We start from the raw sequence: 13,626 nt of genomic DNA on the forward strand, positions 1-13,626 counted from the left end.
TCATTACTAATGATTACTATATTGTCCAATTTCTACTGTACACTCTTTAACCCTTATCCTTGAGTGGCCTCTTGGCCTTGATAATGTGGTGATGCCTTTGTAAAAAAAAAAAATATAATTTTTGGACTGTTTTTTTTTTTTTAAAAAAAGGCCAAACAAATTTGGTCTTAAAAAGGCCAATCTTGCAACTCTGACTGGAAACGCAACTATCGTTAATAGAAACATTGAAAATGAAACTATTCCTTATATCACTGAAGAATAGCTGTATGTAGCGCAGAAAATAATAAAAATTAAATGTTACAGATATTTTGCTATTAATGACAAAATACAATTTTTGATTTTTTTAAACGTAAAAATGTCTTTATTCTTTGAAAAGCTGTTTTTATAACAACCTGTAGATGCTTTATTTGTTTGCTTTTTATTGTAAGCGGCCTTTGTGTTGTCAAAACATATTTTAACAATGCGTTCGCGACATCGTTTTTTCTCCAATACAGTCGTTGCAGTTCTCTGTAAAAATAAATAAATATGAATATTGATTAAACAAAACCAAAACGATTAATTATCAGTGACTAGCTTCGAGCTGTTTTAATGGTTAACAAAGATCACACACACACACACACACACACACACAGGGCGATCGGTTCAAATATAAATCTTTCAAGAAAACTGGCGCATTTTTTTTTTCTTTCTGCTGTATGTCCACCAGGTTGTGAAAATGGATGAGCAATTTGAAGCATTCCTTCAGGAGGTGAGTAGCGCATTTGATGTTATTTACTAAAAAACAAAAAATAAAATAAATGTAAATCAACTCGGTACTTGATGAGGAGTGTGAACCCTACGCAAACGTTTTCATTCCACGAATCGCTCCCTCAAGTACCAACTACTCGTTTGCCGTAATTTTAAACGTTATTTTCGTTTTCAGCGCCCCCGAAAACCCATTCAAGTGGTAATGTTAAAGGAATTTTCGAGGGTGGAGTGGAGTCATTCTTCATATTTACCGCCATTCTTAACATGGGAAGGTGTTTTAAAAAAAGATATAAAACTAGAATTTAACTATAGCACGGTAACATGAATGCATGAGCACCATTTAAAAACAAAATAAATCTGAATCTAAATATTATTAAATACTTAGTAGTTTACAAGAAATGTTAGTTTAAAAAAGGGGTATTATCACGGCCACCGAGAGTAAGAAGAAGGCCTGTTAACTGAAAAATGTCTGCAGGCAATGTAGGTAAGATTTGTCAGACTGTCAGTACTATATTTGAAAAAGAGCAATAAAACATTTTTAAAAAGAAAAAGGAACACAGTTCGATTACTACTTAAACTGAACTTTAATCAGTATGAAATATAAACATTATCTATGTAAAATTAAGTAATTTTAAAGCAATATACAATTTAATACTGATAAAACTGAATTATGAATTTTGGGAACAAACAATTAAAGAAACATTAAACAAATATTTTTTGGCCTTCGGAACAAGATCAGTGTAGTATCTGTTTTGATGCTACACTTTACCTTTTCTGTCTTCGGTCGGTGGAGAAGAAATCTTTCATGACTGAGATTATTTTTGTTCCTATCCAGAGTGCCCCTTATTGGGAAGCTGGATTTTCTCCACAAGAGTATATGTTGAAATATTTGAATAACTATTACTTTAACTACAGAAATTATATTTATGTAAATTATTTACAGTTAAAATGTTATAAAAAACAAAAAATTTAAGTGTTAAATATATTTCAAAGAAATGAATTACGCCCCGTGCTAAAATATTAATAATTCACCAATCGTAAAAAAAAAACACTGACGTGAAAAATGCATACTTTAAAATATTTGAAAATATTCAGTGAAAAGTTTTATTTATTATTAAAACAATGGACTGAAAAATATTATATAAAAATTGGAGTTTGTATTACTGTACACATAGATTCGAAAAAATTGTCAAAAAACAAATATATAACAAATAAATGTTATCAAAGGCAAGATAAGTTATTTTCTACCTAACTGGATATGTTTTCAGTGTTTTTATTTAATGTAACATGTTTATTCAGAAAAACATACTGTGTTTACCGATGTATTGGAAAAGTCAAAATGGCGCCCGACTCGCTCTTTAACATGGTAAGTTTGGGAAAAGGTGCTATGAATATAAAACTAGACAAAATACTGTTTGAAACTCGCTCCATATATATTACCGTGACATAGGTTGACATATATTCGGTGGTTTTTTAATAGAATTTTGTCTAGTTTATTATTTATTGTAGGGAAACGTGCGACTTACCTAATTAGCACGTGTGCATAATTCAATGGGTCGGTCGTGGAATGAAATGAATGAAGAAGAAACAAACAAAAATAGCTGCCTTATCTCTTTATATGCCTGCAATGTGACCACCCGATATGCAAATGAGATGCTCCTGGTTGGAGATAAAAGAGGGTTGATTTTTAGAGGGTCATCATTTTGAAGTTGGATTTCAAAGAAATAAGTTGAATTAGCAGAAGTACGTTGGGAGTTGAGAGAAGGTGCGTTACGTGTACAGAAGTTGGAAGTTTGGACAAAAGTGTTAACCTTATGCAGGAAATTATCGGTGTGACGGGCGAAAGAATTAAAACTCAAGTTATTGAATTATAAGCTATTTCTGCTCTCGGTGTGCGGTGACTCGAAAGGCAGAAAATGGACAGATTCGACTTTCGCTTGATACCTGAGTTTGATGGATCTACCACTGGACCATCTGTCGTTGAATGGGTGGAAAAGGCTGAAAAGATCTGTACACTGTGCAGAATTAAAGAACCAGCCACAGTCATTCCTTTGAGGTTAATTGGAGGGGCCTATGCAGTCTACCAGCAACTTGGAGATGAACCACTGGGATACAATCAAACACAGCCTGTATACAGCGTTTGGTACAAATCCGTTTCTTGCATGGCAACAGTTCACGAGCCGGCAACTTCATCCCAAGGAAACCGTTGATGTGTACCTAGCCGACCTACGAAAGTTGTCGGTACCATTTGGTGGGGTTAACGATAAGATATTAAGATGTGCCTTTTTAGTAGGCTTGCCTGAGGAAGTCAGCAAACTGTTGCGGGCATCGTCACGAATTGATGAATTGACAACAGACGAGTTATTAGCTCGAGCTTGAAACATCTGTAAGGAATTGCAGTAGCAACTAGTATTCAACATGCAACAGTCGAACTGCATGGAAGCAATGTAGATTCTCTCCCAGGTAGTAATAAGCGTGTAGGCCCAGTGTGCTATAAATGTGGGGAGGCCAATCATTTTGCTAAGGATTGCCAGAGTGATAGGAGGTGTGTATATCCACGAGCACAGAGAACAGTACAATGCTATCGCTGCAATAAGTATGGGCACATATCTCGCAACTGTTCGGGAAACGACGTTGGGGGCAAGGTACTATCGCCACCCTTGCCCTTTGTTGACCAATAAACACAGGATTACCGGTCATTGGCGTTAAAATTGATGATGTGCAGTGTTCAGCACTCATAGACACGGGGTGTTCCCGGTCTATAGTTAGTGCACATTACTGTCAGATGTGGCGGGAGCAACCAGTTGGTATTATGACGATCAATGGTTTATCCCGAGCATGTTGTGGTGAAGGGACGATTACGATCTGTACTGAGAAGGATGACACAGCCAAAGTTGATGTTCCGGTGATGCAAGAAAAACCCCTTGGCTGTTGGATTGTGTAGTGGACTTTCGGTCAGCGTTCAAGTTGTGGATAACTTGACAAAGACTAAAGTTAATATTTATTTTATTTGATAAAATAAAATTACACAAATAAAAATGTGGCACAAGGCCGAAAAAGGGGGGTGGGGGTTAATGTTGACCTAACTAACATAACGTTAACTTAACTAGACTCTTTCACCAAAATACCAGAATCACTCTGTGGACATCCTACTTAAACCCCGAAAGTTACAAATATATATACATGATGTGGGGGGGTTGGGGATAAAAATCTTATTTACAAAATTGGATGAAAAATATACAATGCTAAAAGGTGGTTAGTAAAAAGAACCCCCTCACTACTAATTGTGGCGGATAAAAAGTTTTGCCAGTCGAAAAGATGTAGGTCCCACGAAAACTGACTTTATTAAAACACAACAAAAATGACCCACATCTCTGGCAAAACAGTTTATCCGTCACCTAAGAGGCCGGGATTGGGGGTTATCGAACAAAAAGTGGGAGGAAAAAAAAAAAAAAAAAAAAAAAAAAAGGGGGACGCTGGGACAGGGAAAACCAAAAAAGGGGGTTGGGGCGATGATAGCATGCATACTAAGTTAAAAATCGAACAAAAATGCCTAACTAGCCTACTCTAGGAGGTCCGATGCATGTCTATGTTTGATCAAGTTACCCAAAATCCTTAAAAAACCTAAGCCACTCAAAAAAGAAATTCAAGATTAGCTCCATTCACTTTACACAATCGCGAAACTTTCACCCACCTGTCGTTGAAATTCACAGGAGTGAGTTTCACCTTCTCCAGCTTAATTCGCATTTTCAATCGATATTTGAAAATGAGGACAAGCTGCGGAGCAGTGAAGGTCTCACCTCCGTAAACCTCCTTCTGTCGCGTCGTCCAAATCACGCCTCTCATAACTGCTAGTAAACACAGAAAAACATAGCGTTCTTCTTTCTTCATGGTCGGTGCCCAGTTGCAGCACGGGGAAACCGACTCCAGCACAAAAAACCGCTCGCTCAGCATGCGAACCGTGAAGCCTTCAACTAACTCACACAACGGTCGAACAATGGCGCAGTGGAAGAAAGCATGATCAAGGTCTTCCTCTCATTCTCCGCATCGGACACAATTGGGTGTCTCCGTAAAACCCGCTGCGTAAAGTCTTTTGCCGACCCAGAGGGCATTTCGTATTACCAGCCAGGTGAGTGATGCCTCGTAATTATCGAAGCAGCTCGACCCAGGCGTCCAAGGCCATATTAAGCGGCGCTCCTCCTTCGTAAAACCGAACTCCTCAATCTTTTCGTCTCGAACGGATCCCCTCACTAAGGCCCGATATAGCGCCTTGCGAGACAACAGCTGGGTGTCAGAGAGGCTTTCTTGGACCCGTAGAAGAAATCTCAAGGCCTGCCGACACTCGCGATAGAAAGGGCACTCGTTTCGGAACAACTTGTGTGCCTCTCCTCTAGCCGAATGCACACTCTCCAAAGCCTGAAAGGCTTTCTTAGTGTCTTCTATCCAGAAGACACCGTTTCCCTCACTTGGTGTACACATTCGATCCAGGTATATCAGCCTAAGAGTGTGTCTACGTATTTGCACACTAGGCATACCCAGACCGCCTTCAGACGGATGCAGGTAACAGACCTCCCGAGTAACCATGGCTTGCTTTCCGCGCCATAAGAATGCAAAAAGAGCATGCACCAGATCAACTAGTGTGGTCTCCGGGAGTGGAAGTACTGATAGACGGTAAAGGATCAGGGGGTAGATATGAGAATTGCATACCTCCGCCCGACCCTTCAAAGACAGATTTCTCAAGGCCCACAAATGAGATGCGGCCTTGACCGCTTCCAATACCTCCGACCAATTTTTCTCCAGCTGGAGACCGGGGCCAAACCAGACGCCGAGTAGCTTGCATGGCCCATCAGTCCAACCAAAGGGTCCCTGAAGGGGCATACCCCTCCAGGCACCGATACGTAAGCCAATAGACTTAACGTAGTTAATTATGGCCCCTGTGACCTTGGCATACCGACTTGTTTCTATGTCAACGACTCTAATCTCGGCACTGCTCGTTACAAGCACAGTCACGTCGTCAGCATAGGCGGTATACTTTACCGGGGTAGAGCCACCTGGCAAAGTAATCCCGCGAAGGACCGGATTCACCCGAAGCTGGCGCGAATATGGCTCAAGCGCCAGCACATATAACATTGGGGATAACGGACAACCTTGACGGATCGATCTTGTTAACATGAAGGGTTTCGACCTCACCCCATTCACTTCTACCATAGCACCAGGGTTGGCATACAAGAGGCAAATCCAAGAGCGAAACTGGGGACCAAACCCAGCCGAGCGAAGAACAGCCTCTAGGTAACGATGGTCTACTCTGTCGAATGCTTTGGACTGATCTAAGTTGATCAGCGCGGCTTCTGTGTCGACTTTTTCTACGATCAAGCGTATCGTGTGCAAATTGTCTTGAATCGTCCGGCCCTTAACAGAACAAGTCTGTTCGGGACTTATTAGACGGTGTAAGACAATCTGCAGACGATTTGCTAAGATCTTGGCCAAAATCTTTAACTCTGTGTTTAACATCGTTAAGGGCCGGAGATTACCTATCCCATCCCCTCCATTTTTATCTTTGCGTAACAATTTAATGATCCCCCTGGTAAAGTACTGAGGTATGCACCCGTTCCTAAACCAGGAGTTAAAAAGTACGGTCAGCAAAGGGATAAAAATGGGCGACAGCCTCAAATACACCTCGTAGGGCAGACCATCTATCCCAGGGGTCCTGTCTAGCCCGACCTGTTTCAAGGCCTCAATGACTTCTTCCTCTTTTATGCTACCTTCACACCTAGCTGCTTCGGTCGCCTCCAGGCGAGAAAAGTCGGCTAAATAGGTGTCAAACTGTTCAATAGTCAGACCGGGCTCCTTGGTAAAAAGTTCCTGAAAATGAGTCCGAAAACCCTCCAAGATTCCGTCGTTTGAAGTTACGGTTCGTCCGTCCGGCAATGTTACACTGGCGATGTGTCGATCTGCAGAACGTCGAAACTCCTCCGCACGCAATGACGCGGCCATGTTTGTTGCCTCGTTTGGCGCTCTTTTTAATCTAGCCCTAACTAATACTCCCTGGTCCTCCCTGTTATCCAAGGAGTCCAGTTCAGCCTTAACTACAGTATAGCTAGCACTATCCCCCTCCTCCACCGCCCTTTCTAATCTATCTTCTAGCGCCGCTTTCGCTGCTCTAGAACTACGTTTGAGCCGGCGACTAAAATCAGCAGCGAAGGACCTAATGACTTTTTTAAGGTTGCCCCACCACTTATTCCCGATGATAGCCCCCGTCAATTCCCTCTGTATTGTTAGTAGAAGCTGTTCCCGGAAGTCCTTCACATCGAACAACGACGTGTTGAACTTCCAGTAACTAGCCATCCTAGGTTTAACACTATCTAAGTTTACTCGAACCCGGACAAGCCTGTGGTCCGAATAAACTATACTATGAAAACTTGGACAGTCTAAAAGCCCTAAGTCGACTCTCCTAACTAAGAACCGATCGATGTAACTCGAAAGTTGCACCGAATCGGAGCCGCGTCTACCTGTCCAAGTCCATGCTAAATCCCCGGGTTTTTCGTTCCGAAATTTATCGACAAGATCAAACTTGTCGACAAAGTCTCGAAACGCTTTAGCATCCCGGTTCTGATTAGTATCCCTTCTGGTATTAACCCCGCGATCTAACTCGGGATCCAGGACCGCGTTCCAGTCTCCCGCTAAAACTAACCGTCGAGACGAATTCATGAAAGGCTCGATTCGCCGAAAAAAGGAAACTAGCTCAGCATGGTTATTGGGCGCATAAACCCCAATAAAACGAAATGCCACATCCTTTACGGTAACATCTAGAACGAGTAATCTTCCCTCTGGATCTGCATAAATAGGGTCACACGACGCATCAAGAGTGCGCTTAACTAGCCAGGTAACCCCCCTTGCATGGGTATCATAATGTGCTGAATAGAGCTGAAAGTCTCTAAGGAGCACACCCTGATAATCACTAGGAATGAAGTGAGTTTCCTGTATACAACAAATATCCACACCAAGGCGTTGAAGGTCGCGTGCAACTCGAAGTTTACGAGAGGCGTCCCTCAACCCTCGGACATTTAAACTAGCTAATCTTAAGGAAGCCATCTTGAGTTACTTAGGGTTGAGAAACCTAATCAAACATAGACGGTGTCAAGACACCGACAGCTGTCCCCAATGATCCAGTGGTCATCTCAGTGGTGATAGACCCGTCAGGGGACAGACCGCCGATGTCTAGTGGGAAGGTTAGTTTAACTGCCCTATAAAGTGAAGGATGGAGTTTGATGGGGACCCGTCCAACACATCGTTTTCTAATTTCGATTAAATCGTTGTCGTTGAAATAGGCTGCTGGAGGATAAAGGTTGAAAGCAGAGTTTGCTTCCTCCAGCATAGTCCATAGTCCTTTGGCCTCCTCGCGTTTCCTGACAACTGTTAGTATATGGTTTGTTTTAAAATTTTCAGGGTTAGTAATGTCTTTTTTTTGGTATGATTTGAAAGCGAGGAGGTTTCTGTATTCTTTCCTGCTATGGGACTTCATTATGTTCTCTACTTCCGCCGTGATCTTGCACACATCCTTCCCATTAAAGAAGGGTTGTTTTTTTTTCCTTGATTCAGTCTCTACAGAGGGGCTTCTATGTCTTTTCTTATCTGAGGGGGGAGGAGGGGGCATGTCTGTTTTCATTGGAGAAGGGGGAGGGGTGTTCTTGGGCGTGTTGTTTGGCGAGCAGAATGGTGACGGTTTGGGGGTCTTTTTGGAGGGAGAACCTAGAGATGTCATTTTGGTGTCTCTATGGGGCAGAGAAGCTTTAGTAAGGGGGGGGGCTTTGCGAGGGATTTGCTTTTCTTTTGAGGTCGGTTTTTCAGGGAAAAGGGATTCAGGGAACTCTTTCTCCTCAGATTTTCTCCTTTTCTCATCAAGAGTCTCTTTTAGTTTAAGTAGGGTTTTGAATTTATTGCCCCCTGGGTCCTTACTTGTTCTAATTTCAATTTTCTCTTCTTTAGAGAGGGACTTAGCATAAGTCTTGGGTGGGGATTTTTTTGAAAGAGGGATGAGTGTCCAGTTGTCCTTCTTTTTGGGGGATTGTTTCTCTGAATTAAAAGTCTTTTCAAACTCCTCAGGTGTGATTTCGTTTTTCTCTTCTGCTGGTGTCTGGGAATTGTCCTTAGGTTCTACATAACCTATTTTCCGGTCATTTGTAGGGATAATTTTTACAGCTGGCTTCCTTTTGGGGCATGTGTAAGTGAGATGGCCGACTTCCCCACATATCCAACATGCTGGTCTTCTGCCTGCGACCACGATTGGCAGCTTCTCTACGCCAGCCTCCAGGTAGTATGGTGTACGTAAAAATGCTTCCGCGTTAAGCAGAATGTCAAAGGTCCATACTCCATTATAATGGTCCTCCTCTATTCCGGTTATGTCCCCAAACTTAAGTAAGAAAGCGGCTAGGTATTCCCCGGGGACAGCACCTGGAACTTCAAAAATGGACACTGTAGTTCTTCGCCTTCCTAAATATTCCATCCTCAGAACGTACTCATTGGTAATGATTTCTTTTTTTGTCATAGCTATGCATTCGTCTTCCGTCTTAAAAAGAGCTGCCCATGTGTTGTATCCTTTACATTTTGTAATTCGCTCAGCTCTTAAACCTGCTGATGCAATTAATTTGGTGACAACGTCTTTCGTTGATCTTATTAGTTTTTTTGTTTTGCGGTCTATTACAAATAGAGAAATAGTCCTCTTAGCAAACTCCTGTAACCGCGGTTGTTCCAACTTAATACCAGTTTCTGTCGTAAATTCAACGCATTTCTTTGCGTCTTCGACAAATTTTACCACGTCAATTTTTACTTTTGGTGGTTTTGTCCATCCACCTGATGCCTCATCTTCCTTCACCTCAACCGTCGGCACACAGCTGGCAGATGCCATGGCCGGTGTATAACAAGAGGAGAGAAAGATAACAGTCCAAAAAAAAAATAAAATGAATAAAAAAAAAGAGTCCGGTAATTGAAAAAGTGGTGCCGGGGGAAGAAGAAGATAAGCAATAACAAATTTAACAAGGTGATAACAAAATATTAACAATATAACAATATACGAACCAACAAATTTTTAACCATGTAACTCGAACGATAAAGTCGTAGTCAAGATGGACAAAGACTAAAGTTAATATTTATTTTATTTGATAAAATAAAATTACACAAATAAAAATGTGGCACAAGGCCGAAAAAGGGGGGTGGGGGTTAATGTTGACCTAACTAACATAACGTTAACTTAACTAGACTCTTTCACCAAAATACCAGAATCACTCTGTGGACATCCTACTTAAACCCCGAAAGTTACAAATATATACATGATGTGGGGGGGGGGGATAAAAATCTTATTTACAAAATTGGATGAAAAATATACAATGCTAAAAGGTGGTTAGTAAAAAGAACCCCCTCACTACTAATTGTGGCGGATAAAAAGTTTTGCCAGTCGAAAAGATGTGGGTCCCACGAAAACTGACTTTATTCAAACACAACAAAAATGGCCCACATCTCTGGCAAAACAGTTTATCCGTCACCTAAGGGGCCGGGATTGGGGGTTATCGAACAAAAAGTGGGAGGAAAAAAAAAAATAAGGGACGCTGGGACAGGGAAAACCAAAAAAAGGGGATTTGGGCTATGATAGCATGCATACTCTAGCTAAGTTAAAAATCGAACAAAAATGCCTAACTAGCCTACTCTAGGAGGTCCGATGCATGTCTATGTTTGATCAAGTCACCCAAAATCCTTAAAAAAACCTAAGCCACTCAAAAAAGAAATTCAAGATTAGCTCCATTCACTTTACACAATCGCGAAACTTTCACCCACCTGTCGTTGAAATTCACAGGAGTGAGTTTCACCTTCTCCAGCTTAATTCGCATTTTCAATCGATATTTGAAAATGAGGACAAGCTGCGGAGCAGTGAAGGTCTCACCTCCGTAAACCTCCTTCTGTCGCGTCGTCCAAATCACGCCTCTCATAACTGCTAGTAAACACAGAAAAACATAGCGTTCTTCTTTCTTGATGGTCGGTGCCCAGTTGCAGCACGGGGAAACCGACTCCAGCACAAAAAACCGCTCGCTCAGCATGCGAACCGTGAAGCCTTCAACTAACTCACACAACGGTCGAACAATGGCGCAGTGGAAGAAAGCATGATCAAGGTCTTCCTCCCATTCTCCGCATCGGACACAATTGGGTGTCTCCGTAAAACCCGCTGCGTAAAGTCTTTTGCCGACCCAGAGGGCATTTCGTATTACCAGCCAGGTGAGTGATGCCTCGTAATTATCGAAGCAGCTCGACCCAGGCGCCCAAGGCCATATTAAGCGGCGCTCCTCCTTCGTAAAACCGAACTCCTCAATCTTTTCGTCTCGAACGGATCCCCTCACTAAGGCCCGATATAGCGCCTTGCGAGACAACAGCTGGGTGTCAGAGAGGCTTTCTTGGACCCGTAGAAGAAATCTCAAGGCCTGCCGACACTCGCGATAGAAAGGGCACTCGTTTCGGAACAACTTGTGTGCCTCTCCTCTAGCCGAATGCACACTCTCCAAAGCCTGAAAGGCTTTCTTAGTGTCTTCTATCCAGAAGACACCGTTTCCCTCACTTGGTGTACACATTCGATCCAGGTATATCAGCCTAAGAGTGTGTCTACGTATTTGCACACTAGGCATACCCAGACCGCCTTCAGACGGATGCAGGTAACAGACCTCCCGAGTAACCATGGCTTGCTTTCCGCGCCATAAGAATGCAAAAAGAGCACGCACCAGATCAACTAGTGTGGTCTCCGGGAGTGGAAGTACTGATAGACGGTAAAGGATCAGGGGGTAGATATGAGAATTGCATACCTCCGCCCGACCCTTCAAAGATAGATTTCTCAAGGCCCACAAATGAGATGCGGCCTTGACCGCTTCCAATACCTCCGACCAATTTTTCTCCAGCTGGAGACCGGGGCCAAACCAGACGCCGAGTAGCTTGCATGGCCCATCAGTCCAACCAAAGGGTCCCTGAAGGGGCATACCCCTCCAGGCACCGATACGTAAGCCAATAGACTTAACGTAGTTAATTATGGCCCCTGTGACCTTGGCATACCGACTTGTTTCTATGTCAACGACTCTAATCTCGGCACTGCTCGTTACAAGCACAGTCACGTCGTCAGCATAGGCGGTATACTTTACCGGGGTAGAGCAACCTGGCAAAGTAATCCCGCGAAGGACCGGATTCACCCGAAGCTGGCGCAAATATGGCTCAAGCGCCAGCACATATAACATTGGGGATAACGGACAACCTTGACGGATCGATCTTGTTAACATGAAGGGTTTCGACCTCACCCCATTCACTTCTACCATAGCACCAGGGTTGGCATACAAGAGGCAAATCCAAGAGCGAAACTGGGGACCAAACCCAGCCGAGCGAAGAACAGCCTCTAGGTAACGATGGTCTACTCTGTCGAATGCTTTGGACTGATCTAAGTTGATCAGCGCGGCTTCAGTGTCGACTTTTTCTACGATCAAGCGTATCGTGTGCAAATTGTCTTGAATCGTCCGGCCCTTAACAGAACAAGTCTGTTCGGGACTTATTAGACGGTGTAAGACAATCTGCAGACGATTTGCTAAGATCTTGGCCAAAATCTTTAACTCTGTGTTTAACATCGTTAAGGGCCGGAAATTACCTATCCCATCCCCTCCATTTTTATCTTTGCGTAACAATTTAATGATCCCCTGGTAAAGTACTGAGGTATGCACCCGTTCCTAAACCAGGAGTTAAAAAGTACGGTCAGCAAAGGGATAAAAATGGGCGACAGCCTCAAATACACCTCGTAGGGCAGACCATCTATCCCAGGGGTCCTGTCTAGCCCGACCTGTTTCAAGGCCTCAATGACTTCTTCCTCTTTTACGCTACCTTCACACCTAGCTGCTTCGGTCGCCTCCAGGCGAGAAAAGTCGGCTAAATAGGTGTCAAACTGTTCAATAGTCAGACCGGGCTCCTTGGTAAAAAGTTCCTGAAAATGAGTCCGAAAACCCTCCAAGATTCCGTCGTTTGAAGTTACGGTTCGTCCGTCCGGCAATGTTACACTGGCGATGTGTCGATCTGCAGAACGTCGAAACTCCTCCGCACGCAATGACGCGGCCATGTTTGTTGCCTCGTTTGGCGCTCTTTTTAATCTAGCCCTAACTAATACTCCCTGGTCCTCCCTGTTATCCAAGGAGTCCAGTTCAGCCTTAACTACAGTATAGCTAGCACTATCCCCCTCCTCCACCGCCCTTTCTAATCTATCTTCTAGCGCCGCTTTCGCTGCTCTAGAACTACGTTTGAGCCGGCGACTAAAATCAGCAGCGAAGGACCTAATGACTTTTTTAAGGTTGCCCCACCACTTATTCCCGATGATAGCCCCCGTCAATTCCCTCTGTATTGTTAGTAGAAGCTGTTCCCGGAAGTCCTTCACATCGAACAACGACGTGTTGAACTTCCAGTAACTAGCCATCCTAGGTTTAACACTATCTAAGTTTACTCGAACCCGGACAAGCCTGTGGTCCGAATAAACTATACTATGAAAACTTGGACAGTCTAAAAGCCCTAAGTCGACTCTCCTAACTAAGAACCGATCGATGTAACTCGAAAGTTGCACCGAATCGGAGCCGCGTCTACCTGTCCCAGTCCATGCTAAATCCCCGGGTTTTTCGTTCCGAAATTTATCGACAAGATCAAACTTGTCGACAAAGTCTCGAAACGCTTTAGCATCCCGGTTCTGATTAGTATCCCTTCTGGTATTAACCCCGCGATCTAACTCGGGATCCAGGACCGCGTTCCAGTCTCCCGCTAAAACTAACCGTCGAGACGAATTCATGAAAGGCTCGATTCGCCGAAAAAAGGAAACTAGCTCAG

At 43.3% G+C, this 13,626-nt stretch overlaps 1 protein-coding gene across 20 annotated transcripts in view; it reads left to right on the forward strand.

Moving 5' to 3' along the window:
- The first annotated feature begins 417 nt into the window (after positions 1-417).
- The window catches only part of LOC145291308 (centrosomal protein of 162 kDa-like), a 927,819-nt gene continuing 914,610 nt past the window's right edge, over positions 418-13,626 (forward strand). For 14 of the 20 annotated variants that reach the window (XM_080137018.1, XM_080137021.1, XM_080137023.1 and 11 more), the window contains exon 1: positions 421-748. In XM_080137018.1, the coding sequence (XP_079993144.1) occupies positions 716-748 (33 nt within the window). In that variant the 5' untranslated portion in view covers positions 421-715. Of the gene's footprint in view, positions 749-13,626 lie in introns of all 20 variants that reach the window. The other 6 variants (XM_080137038.1, XM_080137039.1, XM_080137035.1 and 3 more) reach the window with 4 other exon arrangements.

The sequence above is a fragment of the Euprymna scolopes genome, chromosome 12, assembly GCF_053919585.1.
Source record: "Euprymna scolopes isolate OS-2025 chromosome 12, ASM5391958v1, whole genome shotgun sequence".
Lineage (NCBI taxonomy): Eukaryota > Metazoa > Mollusca > Cephalopoda > Sepiida > Sepiolidae > Euprymna > Euprymna scolopes.